Source organism: Crocodylus porosus, unplaced genomic scaffold (assembly GCF_001723895.1).
Source record: "Crocodylus porosus isolate Cpor-Errol unplaced genomic scaffold, CroPor_comp1, whole genome shotgun sequence".
NCBI classification, from domain to species: domain Eukaryota; kingdom Metazoa; phylum Chordata; order Crocodylia; family Crocodylidae; genus Crocodylus; species Crocodylus porosus.
In genome coordinates this window covers 3,601,027-3,626,742 of record NW_017728931.1, presented here as the reverse complement: position 1 = coordinate 3,626,742, position 25,716 = coordinate 3,601,027, and the positions used below count along the sequence as shown (strand labels likewise).

Below are 25,716 nucleotides of genomic sequence, written 5' to 3'. Positions count from 1 at the left end.
GAATTAATCAAAGAAATTAGCACTGCCTAAACCTCCATCTCTATTGCCGTGCCAGCTCTGTGCATTTTAAACATGCTTTCATAAGCATAGAATTTGCTAACAAAGACAGAGACACAAAGTGGAAATGTGAGACTACTTCCTTACATTTTTGCCACGTTAAAATTAGAACAAGGATATAAAATTCCTTGTGTCCTCTATTACACCAAAGAAGCCATTTAAATCCTTTCTCAGCAACCCCCCAAAAACAAGACTGCCCACGTAAAACCAGGAAATAAAGAGAAAGTTATTGGATGACTGTTTAAAATACTGTGCTAGGAAAGTGAAAGTCTGTGGGAGAGGAGCTGCTACAAGAAAACCATTAAGGAGTTACAGATGCAATTTCTTTGGATTTCTGGGGCTATAAAGTTACAAAAGATCATTTTACATAGATCATTGGTTTGACCACATTACTATCTTGCATCCATTCAAGACTTCCATGTTCACCATCATATCAGAATTCGAATATGTGATTTTGTTTTCAGGGCCCTATACTACTTGTCCACCTGTGAAACCATCTCCTTCAGACCCTGCCTTGAAACTCCCTTTCTCACAACACTATAAAAAGTCTGTCTGTGGCTACTGTAGCTGTGAACTGGGAATCCTGCCAGTCACACTCATCAATAAGTTCCCTGGTGCCCCTCATTTGTCATCGCCTGTTGTCTCTTGTCCCATAATTAGATTGTAAGCTCTTTGGGGCTGAGAATCTTTCTCTGTATTTGTAGAACCACTCATAAGACAGAATGACAAATACAGGACTAACTGGAGACACCCTGACTCTAAGCACTGGCACCTCCTTGACTATGTTATTCTTAGAACCCATGACTTAATGGATGTTCATATCACACAAGCCATGCAAGGAACCAATGACTGTTGGACAGATCCATTATGAACATCCAGCTTGCTCCAAAACACTGAAAACAGCCAAAAGCAAGGGGAAGGTTTTTCAACATCAAATCTCTTCAAGACCCAAAAGTCTGCAAGGAGCTCCAATACCGTCTTCATGAAAAACTCTCTGTCCTGCCCACAACTGAAGGCAATGTCAAGGAACTCTGGAAGGGATTTAAAACCACTGCCCATAGGGCCTGTGCTGAATTCATTGGCTATGCCACCTATCAACACCAGGACTGGTTTGATGAGAGTGATACCAAGATGCAAGCCCTCCTCTACTGAAAGAGAAGGGTTCATTCCACTTGTCATATCAACTTGTGTCAACACCTCAAAGCCAAAGTTCAAAGGAGGATTTGGGAAATCAAAAAGCAGTGATGGCAAGATAAACTCAAGGAGATTCAGGTATACACTGACAAACAGGCATAGTTTCTTTCAGGCAACAAAAGCCATCTATGGTCCAACTTCCAATGGCCCTATTTGTCTGTATTTGCAGGATGGTTCAACACTCCTCAAAGATGACCAATTTATCCATGCTACATGGAAAGAGCACTTTGACAAGCTCCTAAAATGTAAATCAATTGTGACAGATGCCTCCATCAAATCCATCCCCCAACACCCCAAAAGGGGATCCCTTACCAACCCTCCTATCTTAGAAGAAGTCTGACATGCCATGAAGGAAACCAAGAACAACAAAGCTACTAGACCAGACGGCATACCTGCTGAAATCTTCAAGCCTAGCAGTAAGGAACTGGTACTGAGACTCTACAAATTTATTCTTTGAATTTAGAACAATGAGTAGATCCCTGGGGACCTGAGAATGCCAACGTTGTGACATCTTCAAGAAAGGAGATAAGTCTGTGTGCAAGAACTATTGAGATATTTTCCTTCTTTCTACAGCAGGGAAAATCCTCACCCGCATCCTCCTAAACTATCCCTTGCTGAGGAAATCCTGCCAGAGTCTTAGTGTAGTTTCAGACCATCCTGTGGAGCAACTGACTTGATCTGTGTTGCCTACCGGGTCCAACAAACGTGTCAGGAACAACATCAGGACCTATATATGGCTGTCATTGACCTAAGGCTTTTGACTCTGCCAATCACGAAGCTTTGGGGTAAGTACCGGCCAGATCTGGACGCTCTGAAAAATACATCAAGGTCTTGAGGCTTCTCTATATCCAGACGCCTGTAACCATACCAGACAGATCCATTTGTCTTCTGAACTAGGGTCAAGCAAGGATATGTCATCATCCCAGCCCCAGAGCCTTGCAAAGCAGGAGAGACCCCGACAAGAGAGGCAGAATTTGACATGATAGTTCATTCCTGTCTTCAGGTGTTGCCCAACCACTTTTATTTTGGGATGACTCATTCTTTTGCTAGAAATCCTCTTCTGAGAAGAAAGCTGTCACTGGGATGCCTTCTCTCTCTAGCTAAGACAACATATGCTGGCTCTTTCAATCTAGCACCCGCACTGTAGATAGCGGCCAGGTGATACAGGGAAAATTTCCCATGTCTTTTCCCCGCTTCAGTCTAAGGCTGAAACCAGTCCCCCTGGCCCCATGCATAATAAGTAGAAAAGCTACAGTCCTTGTATGAGTCTGGAATCCATGTGCCCTGTATTCTGGTACACTGTAAAACGCTACATTGCATACAATTCAAATTAACTTGATTTTTTATGATGTTCTACTTGTACTTCAGTATTTATGAATAAGCAGATGACAAGCTGACAGCCTGCATTTTTACTTTGCTTTTCAGTATTGTACACACAGCAATACCAAATACTTATTTTACAATTTTTTTTAAGCAACATTCAGGCAATGACTAGAACATGGCTGCCATTTTTTGTAGCATAATTCCATGTTCAGGCAGAGATACTAACACCGTGGGTGTTATGAGACTGAATGACAAAAGAAACAATCCCTGACTCTTGCACAATACATTTCATGCATACAACTCAAAACTGCTTTACAGAAGAAAGTAGTTATCATAGCTCTCATTTCACAGATAGGAAAGCTGCCTAGAGATGCATACAGAGGGAAGTGGCCTGGCCAAAGTTACTTAGTAGGTTGGTGGTAGAGTCAGGCATACAACCCATGTCTCCTCAGCCCCATCTCAGACAGACAAATATACAAGCCAGAACAAACCTCAACCTGATCATCTCCCTGCTATGGGAGGCAAATTCTGCTTCCCACCCAACTTAAGGTACGTGCATTATTCTTTTCAGTATCAATAGAAGTTTAATTAGTTCATGGAAAGGCCCGATCTTTCCATACTGTGGCTTATCCCCTCCAATCAACTCTGTCACTAAAACCTGTGACCTCCTAACACAAAGGAAAAATTTCTACCACAGCCATTTGGTGTAGTGTCCTTCTGTATTAATTTATCACTTTTCCTTAAGAAACAATAAGCTACTCTGAACCATCCTTTTGTGTGCAGTCCTGTCCCAATTAAAAATTATTGTTAAATAAAGCTGCCTGTCTTTACCTAGAATCACTTTATGTGACTGGTAATATTCTGAAAGGATCTTACCTCCCCTATAAAAAGATTGCTCAGCTGGTGTTTTCAAAGAGCACCAAGTTCTTTTCCTCTAGAAACCTAGCCAGCATCTAAAGAGAAATGTTATTTCCTCAGCAGTTAGAAAGCTCAAATGCTTTAAGGATATCATCCCGAGCAAGTAGCATTTTAGAAGATTTACAAAGCAAAACAACTCTCCTACTCACTCTTTTTTGGCCTCTGGGATTTGGATATTTGGGGACTTCAAACGGATTTGAATACAACTTCTGGGTTCTTTGAGCTTTCCTGATCTTCCAGGAAAGTATAGACAACAGCTATGGAAATCATTAGTGCCACAGATTATGTTCAAATGACAGCGCAGACACCTGTCACATGGCAGATCGTGTAGAACATCTTTTTTGGAACCACAGCAGTTTAGGTGGAGAAGGAAGAAAAAAAAAATCTCTTAAAGCAGCTGAAAGAGAAGACTGAGTACTTGCCATCACTGAAGAGAACTTTCTATAAATATATGGCATTCAAAAGTACAGTTTTCTGTGTGCAGGCCCTCATGGTTAGATGCTCTTGAGTCCTTCAAAAGCACTTTTTCTTTTGCCATGTGACTATTCAGCAGAGGAAAATCAGCCAGTTTACATAACAGCTGTTAGTGCTAGCTTTGACATATTACGCCTGAGCCATACATCTATAATGGGTTTTTCAAATGTGTTGCCATGTTCAGTTGATTAGTTGTGGGTGATCTGAAATGTCAAACTATTAGCCTTGACAACTACTGCCAAGGTTACTATCTGCTGGAGATATCTTTTTAATAATATAACTGTTTGCAAGTGGGAAAGGTGATGTTCAAAATACAAAGTGATAATAAGTGTGAATCACTGAGACAAAAAACAGAAGAACTTTTGTTTTCAGCTTCCCTTTGTGCTGCTGTCCCGGTGGGTCTCCAAAGTAGCCATGGCCTGAAAAGGTCATTTGCAATAATGCAATTAAAATTGCAGAACTGTAAAAGAAAATAAAAAGCTTCTTCCCACCGGAGGTCTCCAATCCCTTTTAACCTATCAGTATTAAGAGTCCAGTTCCATTACAGATGTATGGCACATGCATTTTCTTTTTCAAGAAGTCACATTCAAGGACATGCTGTACTTTCTCGCATTTAATACGCCCCCAAATAAAACACGCACCTTCTTTTGTAAGGCAGAATGTAAAGAAAAGGATTTTTCCCGTCATGGCCGGCTGTGTGACAGAGTAAGAACTCCCAGACACATAGATGGCCCAGGAAATGTAGCATCAGGAACTTCCTGGTATGGCAAACGGTTTCCTGCAATGCCACACTTTCTAGACTCAATGTTATCAAGAGGACTTGCCTTCTGTGACACAAAATTAGGTCCCAGACCTTTATGAGGGCAGCTTCAAGATAGTTAATTCTTTACTATAACTAGTGCTTTAAATAAGGTCCTGTAAATAAAGTGTTTCTATGTCACAAGCCTCATCAAGGTACTACCAGCAGCTCACTTGCTGCTTCAGCACAAGCTATAGTGCTCAGCCTACAGCTCTGGCTGTGGGAGGGTTAACACAAGACTCTGCGCTTTCAGTTAGTTAAACAGACCCAAATCGCAGACATCTTGGCCTCTTCATGGCATGCACAGTGTCTCCAGGAGGGCTCCTTTTCCAGCAAAAGAAGTGACTTCCCCACTTAAAACACTCGCCCCAATTTGGAGGGCTGACTTTTTGGGGAAAGGTGCATATTGCCTGTGAGAAAATATGGTATTACTGCTTATAAACTATCGCTACTGAGAGAAAGGCCTGTCCTGTGCCAGTGAGAATCAGGTGGCCTCAATTTACTTCCCAGCTCTGCCTCAGACTCCATGAGAGCATGTCTGTTCTGCATCAAACAGTGCTAAGGAGTCCTGCACATGCCTGTTCCTGCTGCATGGGTACCACAGGCAAAAAAAGTCCCAGAGCTGCTTTTCTCATGAGTGCACCAGCGGCTAAGAGTGGGATTAGGTGTGCCAGAAAGGGTCTATATGACATATTTTTGGCATGCAGTGCACAACGCATGTTTTCAAACCAGCACTGTCTGATGTGGTGCAGACATGCGCTGTGTGACTTCAGACAAATCTTAATATTCTTCTGCCTCAGCTCCCCATATGTAAAATAGTCTCCTTTGTCTGTTTAAGGATCACAACCTCTATGAGGGCAGGGGTTGTTCCTTGTTAAAATGAAGGGGAGGTATTGGAGGACTATGAACATTCAGGATTTAGCCTGAAAAATTATGTGGGACCATTCCAGCCCAAGTTAAATCAGAACCTGTTCTTTAACTTGGATTCACAGGCAAATGAACTAGTCCATGCTTAAAAGCACTCCAAAAACAAGGTAAGGGGATATTCTGCAAGGACAGATGTGGGGTAAGGCTAAAATCCATGTAAAAGCCTGAGCTAACTGTCTACTATAGACATAACCTATTTGTTTGTACAATACCTAGCATGGTAGTAATCTCTATAGGGGCTTCTATGAACTCAGTGGTGGCAGCAGTGACAGCAGTCCCTCAACACTAGCATGACAGTTTTCCAGGAAATAGGGAACCATTGCTAAACATACAGATGACTGAAAAGGCCAATCTGAGATCTGCTTTTTTGACTGCGGACATGCCAAATAGGGAGGAAGAAGTGGATCCTGGTGATGCTGAGACACAGATCTTTTCCTTTGTCTCTCTTGTCTATCTACCTCCATAGTGAAGCAAGTTTGCTCAAAATGACCAATGCCTTATTATACATTGTGGTGCCAGTGGGAATGATTCAGTGCTCAAGTCTCCCAGATATTGACGTTATCATCGTACTTCTTCAGGTTGGCTTTCACGATATCCTTGAATCTCTTCTTTTGCCCACCTCTAGAGTAGTGACTATAGGTTAGATGGGAGTATGGGACCTATTTCAGGGGCCAGTTGTCAGACATCCTTATGACGTGACCTGTCCAAGGGAGGTGGTGACATATAGTCATGGCTTTGAGGCTGGTGATGTTTGCTTGAGCCAGAATGCTGGCATTTGTTCCTCTGTCCTTCCAAATAATATAGAGGATTTTCCAAAGACATCACTGATGGTAACATTCCAAGGTTTTCATGGTTTCCAATAAGCTGTCCAAGTTTCACACCCATACAATAGCACAGGGATGACAACAGCCTGGTAGACAAGATGTTTGGTTTGGGTCCTGATGCCATCATCACTGAAGACACAATGTCAGAGACCTCCAAAGGTAGCATTGGCAGATTATATCTGTTGTTGAATATCATCATCTGTTTACTTTCTGGGAAAGGTGCTGTGATATAGTTGGAAAAGATTGATGGGACTATCATACATCCTTCCTTCATGCCAGTTCTAGTAATGAAAGGTTTTGTTTCTGAGCCATTGCTTAAGACAGTTGCTGTCATGTCCATATGAAGAAGTCTGAGGCTGGTAACAAGTTTTGGCAGGCAGCCAGATAATGTCATGGTCTTTCATACGCCTCTCTGTTGATTGAATGAGAGGCCTTAGGCAGGTCAGCGAACGCTATGGAAAGATCTTAGTGTTGTTTGCAGCAGTTCTCCTGTCACTGTCCAGCAACAAAGATCATGTCTATTGTACCACTGCGTGGTCTGAAACCATACTGGGTCTTGGGTAGATTGGCAAGGAGAGTGAGTCTACTGGGGACAATGTGGGTGAAGTTCTTTCCAGCTATGGAATGCAATACCATAGTAACTGCTGCAATCTGATCTATCTTCATTCTTGAAAATACTAACAATCCTGGCATCTAAGTCACTTGGAATTTGTTCATGTTTCCAAATTTTCAGAATAATGGTGTATGGCAAGGGAGCTTTTTTCCACTTTGCTTATAAATTTCAGTTGGTATTCCATCAAGCCCACGTGCTTTGTTGTTTTTCACCAGCTTAATGGCTTTCAAGGCCTCCTGATAAGTGGATGCATCTGCAAAGTAGTCCTTAATGGTATGTTGTGGAATGGCTTCTGTAGTATTGTCTTCAACATTAGAATTCAGTTCAGAAGCTTTTGAAAGTGCTCCTTCTACCATACACTGATGGTGGAGCTCAATTTAAAGAGTGTTGTTTCAGCCTTAGACCTCAAAGGGGTGACTCCTTCTGTTCTTGGCCTACAGATAGCTTTGGTTTCACTGAAGAAACCACACACATCATGGCTGTTGGCCTGGCAGGGATCTCAATAGAGGCCTCCATGGACCACAATAATATAAATAAAGGCTGCAGGATCAACTACATTACTTTTGTATAACATTAAAATTCAAAATCCCACTTGGCTTGGCTGGAAGTCAGAAGCACCTCCCTGCAAATGATAAATAACCGGGCGCTTTGCAGATCCAGACCATTAGAAAAATCAGTCAATCCAAACCTGTACTCAGCTGCTAATCTTGGAGGAGCCTACAGCTGTCCCACTCTGCTTGGAATCATGACTAAATAAATATTCACTGGGAGTGTGTGGAAGAGGGAATAACTCTAACCTAGGGATTCAGGCACTCACCTGGTAGAGGGGAGACCTGGATTGTAGTTCTACCTCAATGCATATGTTAGTGGAACAGCTTGGAGAATTTGAGGGAGCCTTGCCCCAAAATATCCAGGAGCTTGGTATTTTGAGCACTCTTCTGTGAAATACGAGTTATTTCTTAGAAACCATCATCTCCTTCTACTGGCTGTAGTTTGTGAGAAAGGAGCCTAAACCTTGTCAGCCCTAACTATAGGAAATGGCTCCTGCCTGGATATCTCCAACTGCTGAAAGATGGTGAGAGGGGTAGGACTTAGGCCATACCCCTCTCCCAGCATTTACTACCAGCCAGTTCAGCAGCTCCTCACCTACTGAACTGGTTTCAGTGAGTCCCTTATTCCAACATCTGCCCCTCCCCATGCAGTGTTCACAAAAGCTGAGACATCCACCGTGGGGCAATGGTTTCAACAGGACAAAAGTGTCCAGAAGCATGTGTGTGATGCTTCCATAGCATTTGTGGGACTCAAGCTGAGAAGCATACCCCACCCACCTGCTCCCACTCCATATCCTGAAATGAAGCAGTGAAACTGCCTTGGGGTGCTCCCCCACTGCTGCTCCCAAGCATGTCAGTGACAATAGGGGCTGCTGGGAGGGCTGCTTCACTGCCTCATTCCCAGTTTTGGTGCACAAAGCAGAACTAGGGAGGTTGGCAGCAGGGAAGAAGGTGGTTTCTCAGTGACACTTGCAGGAACTCTGAAGAACCAATGTAGAGATTTCCTTAGTCCTTTTGTGGATCTAGGCCCAAAGACCTTTTGCACTGGAGAAACTGAAAACACTTTCAGTTCTCTTCCATTGTGAAACTACTGAGAACTGTTGCTTTCACAGCTGCTGTAGGGGCCTATGACCATTCCAGACATCAACATTTTACACAACTATGATGCACTACAGATTTTTAGTAATAGGCAATCAACATTTCTATATGCAAAATTCTACTGAAATGTTTTCTTTTGAAGCACTGTTATTTACTAAGCTAAGTATATTCCTTCTCACCAGTACAATTCTATAAGGTTCAGTCCATTTGCAAGTTTTCCCACCAAAAAATACATTACATTTAGCTACTGGTATGCTTGACACTTCTTGTGATTTCCTGTGAAAATGTTAATTTACTTGAAAAACATATTTTTATACTGCATGCCGGTTCCACAGCAGGAAATAACCACTGTGTTTCAGGCTCAGAGTAAGACTCACAAATGTAGAAAAAATTAACCAGGATAAGAGCAAGAAACTGTTAATGATCAAAAATGTGCTACTGCAGGTTCAACAACAAAGTCTGAAGCAGATAAGTCTGTATGTATACCAACACTATACAAAAAAAGTGATTATTCAGCTATTCATGGGAACAGAGCTATTGATTGAAATAACAAAGAACACTATATAAACTGCAGTGTTTTTCTCTCCTTTTCTTCAGTCTGGGAAAATTGATTTTCTAATTTTTTCCCCTTGAACCTGTAGTAGGGTTTAATCTGAACCTAAAGCATCTTTTCTAAAAACTCCCATAAATTAAAAATATATCTTCTTTTTGCCCATTTTGTCTCCCGCTGTTACAGCAGAAAGCAAAGAGAAATTTGGTTAGCAAAACGGTGGAAGAAAAGTGATAATTGCATTTTTCTTGTTGCACTACAGTATATGTTTCTTTAAATATTATTTTAAAATAATCTTTAGACTCCAAACATTAAAAAAGCAAAGCACACAGCATATGATAAGTCTTCTTCTCAAATGATGGTCATTTTTTAATTCAATGACAAGACACATTTAAATATTGGAATTCAACATTAAAAAGGAGAAAGATAAAAGATGTAAGGGTACAGTGGATAAAAGGCCGCCACAAACGATGATGAATTATAAGCAAATACAAAATGAAAAACTACCAGAAAGCCATCTTTTCATCTTACAGGCATATTTTGCCTTACAGAATGGGAAGGGGGAAAGAGAAGACAGTTCTAGAATGGCCAGAGCTGAAAAACTTTTCTTCAGAGTGTTGATATATGTGTTGTAAACCAACAGATTACAACCTGAATACCCGGATCATTAACTTTACTTTGTAAGCCCAATTCTACCCAAAAAAAGACATATTAGGCACATCTGCATGAGATGCTACTGTGCAGTCGTTACTGCACATTTATTTAGTACTCGTATTAGCAAGTACTAAATAAATGCACAGTAAATGGAGTTAATGCACAGTACAGCCAGCAAACATCTTTTAAGTCATGCTACCGTGCAGTAGCCTAGTAGTATGCCTGCAGTAGTATAGTAGCACTGTCCATTCTGTGACACACTACTAAGCAGCATTATTCAGCTACTGCGTAGTCAGTGTCTCATGTAGATGTGCCCACCGATAACTGTCTTCAAGATGTGATATCTGCTTAGCCAGAAGTGTAGCATTCTGCATGCACCTGAGGGATGTCACTCTTACAGCTAGTCTACACCATGGCAGTGGTGAGCCCCAGGACTGAGGGGAGCAAGCATATGGCACCCACTCCCTAGCCCCCATAGCTGCCAACACGCTCCAGGTCTTGAAGTTTACCAGTGAGGCTGGTTTTGGCTCATTCCCAGGGGCTCTTCTCAGGCCTATTAGAGACCAGGGGCTCAAGAGCAGGCAAAGATAAATGAGCATGATGGAGCAATCTAATACATGCTCTTCCAAGCTTAAAGTGCATCAGCAGGCATGGGAGGGTCAGGTGTGCCCAGGTCCTTTAGAAACATACTACCAGGGTGTAGACAAACCTTTCATGTCTACAGTCACTGAACATTAACCACATCAACTACATTTTGTGCCTCCATATCACATAGTTAGAACCAGCCATGGTATTAGGTGGTTTCAACCTCACCTTTGCACAAGACCTCAGAACTCATTGTGACTAGATGTCTTTAAAGCCAAGATTTAAAGAGAGAGGGAGCAGTTATAACTGTCTCTAGAGTGATAATAACAAATTGAAAAAGAGGTGGGCTAAACAGAATATAATATCTCATGCTCCTCACTCTACTGTGGTGCAGGACACTTCCCTAGGAGACAGATTATATCATATCCACCTACTGTGGAGGGGAGGGTTCCTCACACCTTCCTCTGAAGCATCTAGGGCTGCCTCTATAGGGCACTGGGTTAAATGGTGCTCAAGTCTGATGCAGGCATGCAATTCCTGAAAGTTACAGTAATGTAAGATTGATGTTGTACCATTATGGTTTGGCAATTATGTGAGAGGCAAAGATTTCTTAGGTGATATCTTTTATTGGACCAACTACGTTGTGAAACCTTGATGAAGAATGCCCTGCATTCAAAAGCTCATTTAACTTTACCCCAATGACATAGTTGATCCAATAAAAGATATCACCCTAAGAATTTCTTGCCCCGACATAAAAGTTACAATGCAGACATGTCACTTCATGATATGGCTTCTTCAGGTGTTCAGTGGCACAATCTGTTTTTGCATGGTGCTTCACACCTCTTTATGATCTCTGGACTCGATCCTGAAGGTTTCTCAGTAGTTTGCCCCTAGTCCACCAGAGTCCATGTTTAAACTTGGAGCAAAAGCATACTCCTATGGATGGCAAAGTACACATCATTTTGGCGGCTGAGAGAGAGAGTACTCAGCACTTTGAGGGACTGAATCCAATGACAGCAGTAAAAGCAAAGTGTTTGGAATTCAGTTAGGTGGCATTTATTGCTACCCTGTCTCTCTCCCTTGCCCTCAGTCATTTTCCTTTTCTCTCAGAGGCGCTACTATGTGGGAGGTCCCATAAAGAAACAGAACAGGATGTCTATTGTTTCTTTTGTCTGACAGTGTTCCTTACCAGCATGGTTTTTGAGGGCCAGATCCTGTAAGGGGCTGAGGACCTCCCGGGATGTGCTGAAAATCATAGCTGTGTGCCTGGCCAAAGGCATTTGCACCTCAGATATTAAGACCTAATCCTGTGGCTGAAAGCAAGCTGGCATAAACACCATTACGGTCATATTTGCAGTTCATGGATTTGCCTTTCTCATGGATCCACTGCTGGGCATCAGTTGGCATTCTGACAGCACTTCAGTGCTATTCTGTTTACACCTGATGTAGCACACTTTGTTTTTCTTCCAATAAGACAACAGACGACTTCACATTCTAAGCAACCATTCTTTAAAAGAAGCAAAAAACAAAAACTAACCCCCCCATTCACAACTGTCAGGAGATCTATGAAGCCATAGATGAGATGCTACTGAAGCAATACCCTGCCCTGTGCACTATGCAGACAATGTTGATGTCTTGAGCTCTTGTGAGCCTCCTGCTGACTTGGCTATTAATTCTGTTAGCACTGAGAACAGACTATTGATGCCTTCGAAGCATGCGGCAGCGCTGCCAGTCCTTGGGGCCGCCTGAGGAGGGCGGCCAATGGTGTACGTGGCGTCCGCACCCCCGACGGGGTGTGGACAAGGACCAAAAGTCGTCACCCCCGAGGGGTGAGCTCCGCCGGCCGTCGATAGTACTGAGAACAGAGCCATGCAGACTGCAGTCAGACTGCTACACACCCACCAGAGGTGTTTGATTGTGAACTTTGTTATGCACATTGAAGAAAACAATTCAGTATCAACCCAGAGTCCCTTAGAGCCTAAGTATACTGCAGTGCTGGTGAGTTACAGCACTGAGGAGCTCAAGCATGTTCTCCCCAACCTGTATGTGTAAAGTTGTTCCCACTCATCCTGCTGTGCCTATTCTAGAGACCCCAGTTTCCAACAGGTCTTAGAGAAGCCTCCTGGGATCAGAGGCAGCCCTGGGCACTTCAGTGCCCTGGGCAACGGTGGCTGTCCATGCAACAGTGTCAGTGACTGAGCTATGGACAAGGGTGTAGCAACAGCTGGGCTGGCAGCATAGTAGCTGCTATTTTTACTTCCCCCTAATTCAACACCTGGGACTGGTGCCCCAGTCACTCCCTCTTAGCTACACTACTGCCTGAGACAGTCCTAGTCTCCTCACTGTTGTACTCCTGGATTGGGAGCATTTCTGTGGACATAGGTGGGTGTATAATACAGTTTCTCAGTGCTGGGACTTGCTGCTGCTGCAGGTGTAGACAAGCCCTCCAGAGCTACAGACATTGCTCTGCCTAGTTTCTGGAACCAAAGGGAGCCAAGGTGCCAAGCCGCTCAGATGAGGACAGGCCTAAGGGTACATAGAACCTGAAACTGCAGGTGCTTAATAGATGTAGGTGTCTCCAGGGCTAGATGATCACTGTAGTGATAGAAGTTACAATGTAGACGTGCTCCCTAATTTAGAAGAGTTGGTAACTGGGAGATAGGGAGTAGACATTTAGTTAAAAAGAGGCAAAGGGTCTGTAGAGGTTAGCCTACTGCTCCTCAATTAAAGTTGGTTGTTTAACTCTTGTCGTTCATGTATGCCTATGTTTATTAAGCCTGATTACAACTACTGTCACTGAGAGGGGTTTTTTGGATCACAATCTTGGACTCGGGTTCGCAAAATCCAGCCAACTTTTTTTGGATCTGGGTCTCAGGAAACTTTCTGGAAGAAATGCTTTATTTACATACAAGTTGTTGGCATTAAACAAAGGAGAAATGGGGTCATAGCTTTTAGCTGTGTCATGCAAAAAGTCAGGCTAATGGACAGTTTTGACCTTGAAGACTATTAAGCAACGTTTTTCTAAAATGCTACAAATATGCAATTCCACTGTGGGGTAGTATTAAGAACACCAGCATCTCAATGAAAACAGTTTGCTATCAAATGTCACCATGGTATCTGTATTATAACAAGGACAAAGCCTGAGGGCTGCCATGATGCCCCCTAGTGGCTGCCTGGGTCCCGCCCTTTCCTCCCAGGGTCCCACCCTGCTTCCTTACCTGCCATACCTTATTAAAAGTAATGAGGGGAAGCTGCTCTCAGAGGCTGGTGGCTGTAGGTACTCATTTTCTCTCTGTCTCAGTATTTGCCCTCTCCAGCCCAACATGCCTAAAGAGCTAAACTTGTGGGCTCCTTCCATCCCTACAGCCATGCCCATGCTTCACAGGTGTTACTTTTGTAGAGGCCTCAGCCGTCTTGGCTTTAGCCCCTTTTACTCTGGCTGCATGCTTCCAGTCTTGGCCCGCTAACTTGGACCGCGTTCCCAGCCTTCTCTGTATTTCTGATCTCTGGGCCCCTTGTCCCTATCTTGCACCTTGTCCCAGCCCCCTCCCCCATGTCCCTGATCCAGGGTGAGGCTGCCCTTGGCTTTGCCCTGTCCTTCTCTCTGTTCTGCCCAGCCCCCCTGGCACCCATGACCCAGGCTAAGGCTGTTTTTGGCTCTGCCTATCCCGTCCTGTTGTCCCTGGCCCAAGGCAAGGCTGCTTCACCTCTGCCTAGCCCCTCCCAGGCACCTGTGGCCCAGGGAAAGGCTACTCCCAGTTCACCTCAGACCCCTGGCATCCCTGATCCAGGGCAAGGCTATGCTGGTGCCCTTACAGCAGCCCTGTGGCTCACACTTCTACCCTGCACAGGGTTCAGTCACATGCCTCTCAGGGACCCCTGTGGCCTCCACCTCACCCCTTATAGCCACACTAGTCTACTGAGATAAAATTTAAACCACAGTGCAAACAAAAGCCACTGTTTCCCAACTAAAAACCTACCCAACTCTAGGTTGTTGCTTCACTCAGGCCATCAGCTCCCCTTACCTCCCTCTTGACAGGTCCCTCTAGTCCATCTGCTGCACACACCCCTTTCAGGAGCACCTCTCCCTTTAGGATGCAGGGTCAGACTGCCTATGCTGGCTCAGGCCTTAGATTTAGAAGCCTGGAAGCCACACCTCCGTTCTAGCATGTGCCATCCCCAACTCTGCACACAGGTTTTTCCTGTTAATTAAGGGCCAGCCTGCATTCTTGCAGTTTCAGCCCCACACAGCTAGCAAAGCGTTCTGCATCCTCTTAAAGGGACATGAGCCCCCTGGCTCCATATTTCAGTCCCCTCTTCTCTCCTTCCATTCTACTGGGAGTAACCAGGTTTGAGTCCCTTGTTACATGTATCAATTGCCCATGTTCCTACCACTACTCTACACAAAGCTTATAGGGTAATGGAACCCCTGACAAGCTGTATCTCACCTGCTTTGGGAAGATTTTATCTCCACTTGCAAAGCCAAATTGTGGAATGAGAACTCTTCAGCTGTTTCTTTTTCTTGACAACTTTCCAAAAGCAGAAACTGAACACTTGTGTCCACATCACATTAAGGCAAATTGAGTCCAGAAGCGAGATAAATGACTAGATAGAAGGGTTGGAATCTATGTTCCAACTTTACAGCTCCTTTTCTGTCCTTGCTCAACTCTCTTCATTTTAGAGTCCTTCTAATGTCAAGGTAAGTGAGGTTGATTATGCTAATAATCCCCTCAATTTGGAGGAAGGGAAAAATCCAGTTCAATGTGTACATTTGTCTTGCCTTAAAAAGTGTTTGGAATTTAGTAAGACAGAAACCATGAAACTGGAATTGTGAGTTTGTCAACTTCATGGGGTGAAAAACAGAGATGTCTAAGGATGAAGAGCCCATAAGTTGAAGAGTTTTCTGACTAAATTTACTTTCTCTATGGTCCATGACAATTTATTGCAGTACATTCATACACAAAACCAAGTGTGAAAGTCAGTAGGCCAAATACTGAGTATCGGGTGGAAAATATGTAACCAAAAAATACAGAGGTACAGAAATGGTTCACAACGCAAAAAAGGAAAATATGAGAACTTTTATTCAGAGGAAGAGACCAGGAAAGATGGAAGTCTCACACTGTAAATTCACATTGTGAAACACGTCTTTATGGAATAAAATCAATGAAGAGGTCTGACTGCAAACATGTTTGGTGTTGAGCATCCCCAGCTTTCTTGATAGTCAGCTGTATGGAAAATTGTACCTCTCAGGATTTATTCCTATTACATGCTGTATTACTAAATCGCTTAAGTATAAAAATGTGCTTAAGTCAGCAGAGCACTTAAATAAGGCCTTCACTTTTAAACAGGGTTCTTAAGTCCAAATGATTTCAAATGGATACTAATACACACATAAATGCATTGCTAACTCCAGGACCTGTTGAATGCAAATAACTAAATAGAAAATTGTGGTGTTAGTTTTACCTGCTTCCTAAGGGTTTTCTAGACTGTACATAACCCAGGCTGCTCAACCAGGTTGGCAAACTAATTCACAGATTTGGATTACCTGCTGTTACCTTCCTTCTTTTGGAAGACAGAGATACAGTTAAACTCCTTCAGTCAAGGGATATTTAGATAGAACTTTATTTTTAATAGATTCTTACTTTGCTTCATATCCTTTTGAGGAGGACTCTATGCACCTGTCTTGTGTGAAATAGGGCGTTTTACTTTTTTGTGATCTTGAGCTGATGTGTTGATTTATTTAGAGTTTAAAAACACCAAGTGGCTCCTATCTGAACTCTCCATACAACACCGATGAATTATAAACTTCATGTCATTTCTGTCAGAGGCTTACAAAAGGAGACATTTGGATCATACTTCTAAACAACGTGTGACTAGAGAAAACTTCCTGTAATACTCTAGCCTAGCTCCAAGGTCCTACTGTAGTCTGATAACTACAGGACTAACGACGGATCAGAGAACTTGATTTTTTTCCCCAGCTTTGCTACTAACCCTGTAGACATTCGTAGGTACGTCTGTTTCTCTGCTTCACCCTGGGTGGCATAGAGTCTTTACACTCTTCGCAACAGGCTGTCTACATGTTCATACAGGGCTTGGAACTGGGCCCAGGCTGCCATTCAGGCCTCTAGATTTCTACAGTTCCAGTAAATGTGATCTGTTCTCCAAGAGGCACTCATATATTAAAGACTCACATCATTTTAACACACATACAACTGGAATGGCTAAATTTCAACATGACACAATGAAAACATACACTGTAAAACAGATTAAAATTGTGTTGGAAGTAGTTTTAAAAGAAAAAAAAGTTTGTTCTTTAGCTTTGGAGCAGGCATGTGAAAATAGCCAACATATTAACGCCTATCCTGTGAGTTGCCCTTTTTTGTTTGCTACAGATTCTGAGTTCTGTACATAACTAGTACAGTACCAGTTATTCTTGTTGTTCCAGAACAAGTAGCCCATTTCTTCACCTTTATAAGCTGCCTGTTTCCTGAAGCCATCATAAATAAACCAAGAGTTTCCAGCCACTAAGGTCCCAGCTGAAGTGAAGTTATACTTTACACTTAGACCATACTAAATCTGTGGAATATTAAGGAATACTAAAGTTAGAATGTGCTGTGAGTATTCACATAGTAAGGGTTACTATTGTTTTTTGCTTACACAACTTTGACTTGCACTGCAGGGCTGGTGGGGACATGGGTGGCTAGAAACCAGGATGCCTGGACTCCATCTCTGGTGGGGGAGGAGGGGCTGGGAATGATGTATCTTGGGATGCTGGAGGACTTCAAATTGCTCTCTCTTGGGAAGTTACCCTAATATGAGGTAGGTAGCATGCCTCAGAGTTAACCCTTGCCTGAAGAGGCATAACTTTGAGACACTCAGAAGGCACTTAGCATATATTAATGAGCTTTAACATGTGGATGCTTATGTTTTAAATGCTCTTAGTATGGTCTAAATGGCATGTATCTTCACCCAATACAGTGTCTCTGCCTGTAGCAATACATGCCGCTTCAAGATTCTTTCCTACCTTTTTACTTTCTGCAAGGTGAACCCAGCTGGCTCTTTTGGAAATCTAAATATGAAGTTTCTACTTGTGAAGAATTCCTTTTTTTAGACCCACTAATTGTTCTAATTTCTTCACTAAGGGCATGATCCAAAGCCCCACCAAGGGTAATGGGAAGACCACATAGTGATTAATCAGACCTTGGGCAGTACAATCTCATGTAGCTTGATAACAGGTTTATCTACATTGTTTTCCACTGATGGCTGAGAACTAAGCTGAGGTCCTCAACTTTAGTTATCTTCTGCTAGGCACTTTGGTACCGTTTAAAAACATTTAATGTCCCTCTGTTGTTTTTTTAATAGGATGATAAACACTGAGGAAGGGGTGATAAACACTGTTATCAATTTCCACCCCCCCACCCCATGCTGGTCAGAAGGGCAGGGAACCCCTCCCTAATCAAAACATCCTGCTGGGGCCTGGCAATGACACCCCTCAGCTCAGCCCTGTGGAAGGGAAGGGAGGGCTGCTCTAGTGCCCCTGGCTTCTAGCCTGAGCCACTGCAGATATGTGGCTGCATGTTTAGGATGTCTGTACAAAGTGATTTAACCTAGCTAGATTAGACTAACCTGCAAAGATTGATTCAATTCAGTCTCAGGCTTTTTGGATGTCTGTCCCTAACCCAAGAGACTTTAGGCTGGGTACTATGATACCCAAAAGCTTGTCTTCATCTATCCCAACCAGGCAGTTGGTCCAATAAAAGATAATATCCACAAGAATTCTTGCTTCTCTTTGTAAGATTTTTATCATAACACTATAATTGCACATTTAAAACTTCCTAATTACACAACGTCTGAGAAGTATTTGTCGGGAGTTAACAGGAAGAAAACATCAGTCCTGCCTAGATGAATTGGTTAATGTCTGCATGCTGTTCCAAACATATAGATCAGCTTGACAGTGGGGTATAAATCACCATAGTCCTATTACAAGCAGTGGGGCTGATTTGTACATGCTGAGGATCTGGTCCATAAGGTACCATATAAACACTAAGCAATGTTATTCATGGTGGGGCTGAGGATGTCACAAAGAAAGGAGTGCCTTTCCTCCAAACCTCCTCACTTCACACAGAGACTGCATAGTTTATACAGTAATCTGGCCCCTACCCAATTTTGCCTCTTTAATAGAAATACAATATGCATTCTCCCTTTATGCTATTTACTCAAGACTACAGATGTTGACATAACAAAGAGCTAAAGAGAGAAAAAACAAAAAGAAAATAGTACTGCAGCTCAGACACTAAAGGCTCTATTCTTCTGCAAAGAGCTACTGACTTCCACACCCAGCCCAGCAATTCATTTCAAAATCATCTGGGCTGTTGAAGCCTGGTTTCCTCCCTTAGAGCTGAATGGGCCTATGGAGTGAAGCACGGAATATAAGCAAGCATCATCTTTGCTATTTGTCTCTCTGCTGCACTGGACTATTATATATCCACAGCAAAAATATACCCAGTTGTTTGAAATCAAGTACTCAGGTGTCTTAGCTAACACAGAAAGCCTTTTCCTCTTGTGTACCTGTCGCTATTGGGTATCACTGCTGATGAAAAGGGGGCTTTGTTTATCAACATTATTAATACAGTTGCAGGAAGAAGGTAGGGTCCTGTCCCCCCCCACACACACACAAACAATGTTAATGTGATTCTTTTGCCAAAATCTTAAATGATAAAAAACAATTCAGCTATTCAGGAAGTTGGGTGAAAAACAACAACAAAAAAATTCATCCATACATATATATAATATAGACAACTGTAAAACATAGAATTAACTGGTTTGAGAAAAATGGAAGGATTTTGTGTGCATGTGTAGAAAAATGGCATGCCTACAATGCCTGTGTTTGTCATGGAGGCATTTGGGAGACAGCAGTCCCTTTTTTCCTCTTGTTCTTGTTTCACTAAAACTCATTATTGGCTGGAACTAAGTCTTTCAGGAACTGCTTGGCATACCTACTTTTCAAATTTGGTGAATGTATTCTCAGGTATCTGTGGTGATTTGCTAGTTGAGTGGAAGATCCAGTCCAAAATCCAACCCACTACATAACTTGGCAGCAGGGAGAAGCGGTGGCAGTGGCTGTGTCCTAGTATTGGTCCAGCCAAGACCCAAGCTGGACCATTCCCGCCTGCCACTGCGAAATGTTGCTGCTCTACTATACCAATGGCTCATTAGGCAATGGTACATTGCTCTCTCTGGTCCCAGATTCAGGGAGTGCCTTTTAAGAAAACATTTGAGCGCTTTACTGATAGGTATGGAGTTTTACATGCACCTCCTCCATTCCTCAATATTGCCCTCTGTGGTTGGTGGCCAAAACTTGCCTGTAGCACAAAAGACCATGCTACCTCTGTTTCCTTCACTGCTACTACAAGGTGACTCAAACTCAACCCCTTAGCAAGTATTAGAATTCATGGGGAAATGTTTGGAAAAAGAAAAAAAAAAATCAATAGATGCAAGCAAGGAAGACTCCTAATGACCTTTGTATGATACGCATGGGAGTATTAGTTTCTCTTGAAGATCCACAAGCCTTTTACCCTTCAGGTTTGAAAGACTGGGATCATGTCATACAGCACCTGCAACAGTGAAGAACAGGAATCTGGGATCCACGCCCCTTCAGCCCTATGTGCTTTTTAATAACTTTGTAAAACAGTCACTAAAACAGAGAGAAACTCCACACCAGAAAGGCCCTGCATATACATTAATAGTGAAGCAATTATAGCAAGATGCTCACTCCAGCTCTTGTTTTTTGATGCCAGGTAAAAGGTCTAGAGCACCATCAAGGTACCATATAAGCTCCACACCCAATCATGGGAAGATTCCAGTGGAGCAGACACAGTAGAAGCCAAAAATAATGCTGCTGTCCAAGGACCCTTTCCCAAAAATAGGGCAAAGACAGCATTGCCAGAACCAGGGTTGAGAGAAGCAGGGCTGTATTTGGGGCAGGGCTGCAGCCATAGGGCGTGCCATCATTTAGGCCCCATAGCTGTCTAAATTCTGCAAAAGGGAGCCAACGAGTATGGGACTAGGACAGGCCCTTCTGTCCAAATATGATTAAGCCTGGTAAAGAATCTTACCCCTGGGTGTAGCAAGCATGACTCCGCAGATCTCCATGCTGTTTGGGCTGCCCAGGGTGGTGGTGAATTTAGCCACCTGGCATGGAATAAGCTTTTAAAATAAATATACAATTTTCAGAGAATGCTAAACATATTTACTTCTGATCCAAGGCCTGTTTTCCAGAAAGCATCTGTTCTACAAAAATCAAGAGTGAAGGTTTTGGTAATGAAAGCTGTAACAGTTCCTATGTGTACTATAATGCATGCAGTCTGCAAAGTCAGTCTCATACACTGAAGGGACAGGGGAGATGGGAGAGGTATTCTGCCAGCAGCAGCTTGCACTGGTCTAAAGGGAGAGGGTAACAGCTTTCTTGCAGGAGAGGAAAAAAACATGATGGGACCCATTTAGCAACAGAGGCATCAAAAATCAACACTTTCAATAGTGACCAGGGATTTTAGCTGCAATTTTCTGGTGCCCAAAAAGAGCTATCTGAAAAAGATTTTCAGGTGACTGGTGCTGAACATGTTCTGACTCAGCCCATTTAGGGAACCCAGGTGTCATTGGCTCTTTCTGAAAATCTTAGCCCGGGTTCTGCTGAATTGATAAAAGCACTCTGCACATTAGCAAGGCTCATCTTTCACAATATGCAGTTCCAGAGGCAGATTGTTTTGCCTTTAGTGCAGTCTGTCAGCATTGCACTAGAGTGATTTAAGTCATGTTCCTACAATTCTGTGTAAAAAGCTGCCTGTTCAGCCCAGAAACCTATTGACCTCAGTGAGACTTTTCACAGGCACAGGGGTCTCTTGATACATTCAACTGAAGAACTGGGGCCTCGTATCACAAACCAGCAACCCCCAAAATAGCATACCCAATTGAAATAGAATTTGTTCCTTATTTTGTAAATGGTTCTCCCTTCCCCTCACCTCAAGTGACTAAAGTTTAGATCAGTAACACGACTGGTGGGAAAAAACGATATTAAGTGTTTGGAACCCTTCCCAGAAACTCAACCAAGCAGAGCAGTTTTTTAGTTCAGAGGCTTTGTCTCCCCTAACAGGAGACACCTGGTGGTCACAATGCAGAAAGACATCTGACTTTCTTCAACCCTGTGTCAGGAGGCAAGTAGACCAGGAATTTAAAGAATTGTGGTGGTAAGCCATGATGTATATTTTGGCAGCAATGGCACGAGAATGGAGCATAGGAACACTCCTGTTTACTATATAAATAATTATTTTCCCAATTATTTGTGTGGGTCACTATTTCCTGGTTTGAGAAATATGACAGAACTTGTATAAAACCAGTTGGGACCCAACTCCGCAAAGACCCCGAGATGAACATGGGCCAACAATGTGAGGTCACGGTCAGTAGGGCTAACCGTACTTTCTCGTGCATCCACAGATGCATTACAAACAGGGCCAAGGATGTGATCCTCCCCCTCTACGCGACACTGGTCAGGCCACAGCTAGAGTACTGTGTCCAGTTCTGGGTGCCGCACTTCAGGAGGGATGCGCTGCACATCCCTGGTCCAGAGGAGGGCCACCCACATGATCCGGGAACAGCAGGGCAGGCCCTACGAAGAGAGGCTATGGGACCTTAACCTGTTCAGCCTTTGCAAGAGAGGCTGAGGGGAGACCTTGTGGCCATCTGTAAAATCACTAGGGGGAACAGCAAGGTTTGGGAGAGACCTTGTTCCCCCTAGTGCCCCATGGGGTAATAAGGAATAATGGCCACAAGTTGTTGAAGAATAGGTTTAGACTAGACATCCAAAGGCACTACTTCACAGTCAGGGTAGCTAGGATCTAGTGGCAACTTCCAAGGGAAGTGGTGATGGCTCCTTCCCTGGGGGTCTTTAAGAGGAGGTTTGACATCTACCTGGCTAGGGTCATTTGAACTCGGTTTTCTCTCCTGCCCAGGGCAGGGAGTTGGACTAGAAGATCTACAGGGGCTCTTCCGACCCTACATCTATGACTCTATGACTCATGCACATGCTTTACTTTAAATCCAAGAGTGATAACATTCACATGGGTAACTGTTGAAGACCTGGCCTTACCTTGTGAATCTCATAGAGCCATACAGTGAGTGGTGAGAAAGGGCAGCCACAAAGGATACAAGAACACTAGCACTACAAATAGATAACAGCCCAAGCCAGCAGCTGCATAGCCCAGTCTGAGGCACTGCTGCACACAGGCCAGTTAGTTATGCTGCAAAGAAGAGCTCATTCACCTGTCCACAGCGTCACACTAACATGGGTAAACTGCTTTGAGAGCTAGTGCTCCCTGCCCAGGGGCATGCCCTGAGGCCAAAAAAGATTAATAAATCTGACAATATGACTCTGTTCATTTATACACACAGCTGTCTCATTTTGACTGGAGCTGATGCTTGCCATAATTTAGATAGTTTGGGCGCTGCAATGATTTGGGCAGAAAAGAAACAGCAAAGTGCCCAATATTTGTCTGGAATGGTTTAGACCTGGAAGGTCCTCCCCTTGGGTAAGGGGATTAGGTGACCTCTTGAGGCCCCCTCCAGCCCTGTTTCTCTATGATCATACATGGTCCTTGCAAGATAATGAAGGCCTTCACTGTTCTTGCAACACAATCCCCATGGATGAACCCCTAACAATCATGAGCTTCCTGATGGGACTGGGGTTCTTTTATAGGGTAGAGTTTCTTGGTGCAGCACAAGGTAGGTCTGAGATTATTTTCCTTTGAAAACAGACACATGAGCAGTGAAGGAGCCATATATTAACACCTCTAAGCACACGATACTAATATAGCTTTGATGAGAAACAGAATACTATAACATGGTATTTTTCCTATGCAGATTAATAAGTGTGACAATGTATGTGGAATCATTGTGTAATTTCCTCCATAGCACAGTAAATTCTGCTTCATTCTAAGCAACAGTAGCTTTGGGAGCTATTGAGACACTGAATATATGGCAGCTGTATTGACTAAAGATTGGCACTCATGTCAGACCAGTTTGTACCCAGTCAAGTTAATAAACATTAAGAGCTGTATTACCAAATGCTACTCCTTGAAAGGAGAACTGGGTTTTGAGGGACAAATATTGGAAATGTTATTCAGGACTTCATCAGAACCAAGGTTTGGCTCTAAACCCAGACATAAACATCTTTGGACTGTGCTCGTTACAGTATCTAGATCTGGCATTGTGACATCCAACACTGTGTTCTGACATCAGAATACAACACTTAAGTTCCCACTTCCTAGCAAATGGGATAGCATCTCACCATTGCCCAGTAGGTCATATTTTAGTGATATGGTACCTGTCACTGATGTCCAAATAATATCTAAAAGTGCTGTAAAGGGAGTGCTTTGCCTTATCTCTATGCAGAGAGCTAATTTGTGAAAAGACTGAGAAGCTGATTGCACTCTTTCATCCAGGTAGGCACAAAAGAAATAGGAACTGGAAGAGGCCTTCTGGGTCACCAGCTCCAGGCCCTGCCACAGCAGGCGGCCCTGTCATATAGGTCCAGTATACATTTATCAAACTCAGACTTGAGACCAGTTACATTTCTCATCCTTCACCCACTCCTCTAAAAGGAAACTTGTTCCAGAACCTTGCTCATCTACTGGTCAAATGATACAGGGGATACTTCTTCATCATTTAAAAGCCTAAGCATTGGGTTGAAAACTAGGTTGTCAGAAAGCAGGTGTCCAGCCTAACAAGGTCAGCTATAAAGAGAGAAAAGTACTTGCTACTCAGCTTAGGGCTCAGTACTGGCCAATCTCTCAGACCAGCCACAAAATCCTCAGAACTCTCAGTAGCATAGCAACTTTAAAGGCCATAAATCCTACACGTTACTACCATGAAAGAAAAGTGTAATAGAACAGAACAGAAAGAAAAGGATGGGTGCGTTACTAGTGCTAGCTTTTGCAACAGGATCTGTGTAGGCAAACCCCTGCCCCGAGTCCCCACAGGGACCAAAGCAGAGGCCCTTTAAGGACTGAGGCAAAGGTAGCTAGGGAGCCCCAGTCTTGTCCAGAGACACTCACAAAAAAGGGAGAAATATTGAGCCAAACACTCATGTACTCTCTGGCCCTGTTACACTGCTTTGACCAGGACAAGAAAAAAAATGAGTGTACAATGCATTTACATGAGCAGTGTGAAATGCAAATGAGAGCTAGCTTCCTCATTATCCAAGCTAATAAAATTCCTACTGGAGGCAATAAAGGTGGCTTCAGAGCAGGCGAGGCAGTTTAACTCACCATGGTGAACTTTCTTGAGCCCCCCACCAATGCCGGTCTGTTCCCTGCACTCCCACCGGGAGCTGGAACTTTGTGCTGGCCTTCCGGGCTTAAATCTCTCTGTGCAAAAGTCACAGGCAAAGCACGTGCTTTGCTCCTGGCAAGAGGCCAGGAAAGGGAGAGAGACTGAAGCAACTGCACAGTGGCAACAGTAGGAAATAGCTAACACAGAGATCTACCTGTATCCCACTGCTTTTTGTACATGAGCCCCCAAAGTGTACTAGCAAAATAGTGAACAAGACTCGTTATACCTCTAATATACCCAGATGCCAACGTATCGCAGTGCCGCTGTGTACTAGGATACAAATCAGGCCCCTGCATTCTCCTGGATCCACACAGTTTTTAATCCCCAGTCCTCAAATCCTAACTCCCAAATAATGAACAACTACAAATGCTGCTTTCATACCAATCCATATCTCAGCATGACGGCACCTCAGAATCCTGAATCTGGTTCTCAGATTCTGCTGAATCCAGCCATTTTTTTGGCTTTCACTCCACAAGCTGCAATGATTTTTTTTTTTAAAGAATAAACCTACTGTTCATTTTCAGGGGGAAAAAATAATATGGGAGACAATACACATCACCATCATTAGCACCTGATCCTGGCACCTAAATCCAGCTGCACAGAACCAGTGTTTCATCCCAATCACTTTTATTTATGCCACTACTTAAATAAAAAATGTGTTTAGCAGCTCCTGTTGCTCCTTAAAACCTCAGATTTTGGAGCAGCCCAGACACAAAGGCTACAAAATGTCAGATCCTGTATCTGTTAAATTATGGCACAAGCCCAAT

At 43.3% G+C, this 25,716-nt stretch overlaps 1 protein-coding gene across 1 annotated transcript in view; it reads right to left on the bottom strand.

Annotated features, from left to right (window-relative positions):
* The window catches only part of LOC109316191 (bifunctional protein GlmU-like), a 65,570-nt gene extending 40,577 nt beyond the window's left edge, over nucleotides 1–24,993 (bottom strand). The window contains exon 1 of the mRNA XM_019544078.1: nucleotides 24,886–24,993. Within this exon, the coding sequence (XP_019399623.1) occupies nucleotides 24,886–24,888 (3 nt within the window). The 5' untranslated portion in view covers nucleotides 24,889–24,993. The remainder of the gene's footprint in view (nucleotides 1–24,885) is intronic.
* Between the last annotated feature and the right edge of the window lie 723 nt (nucleotides 24,994–25,716).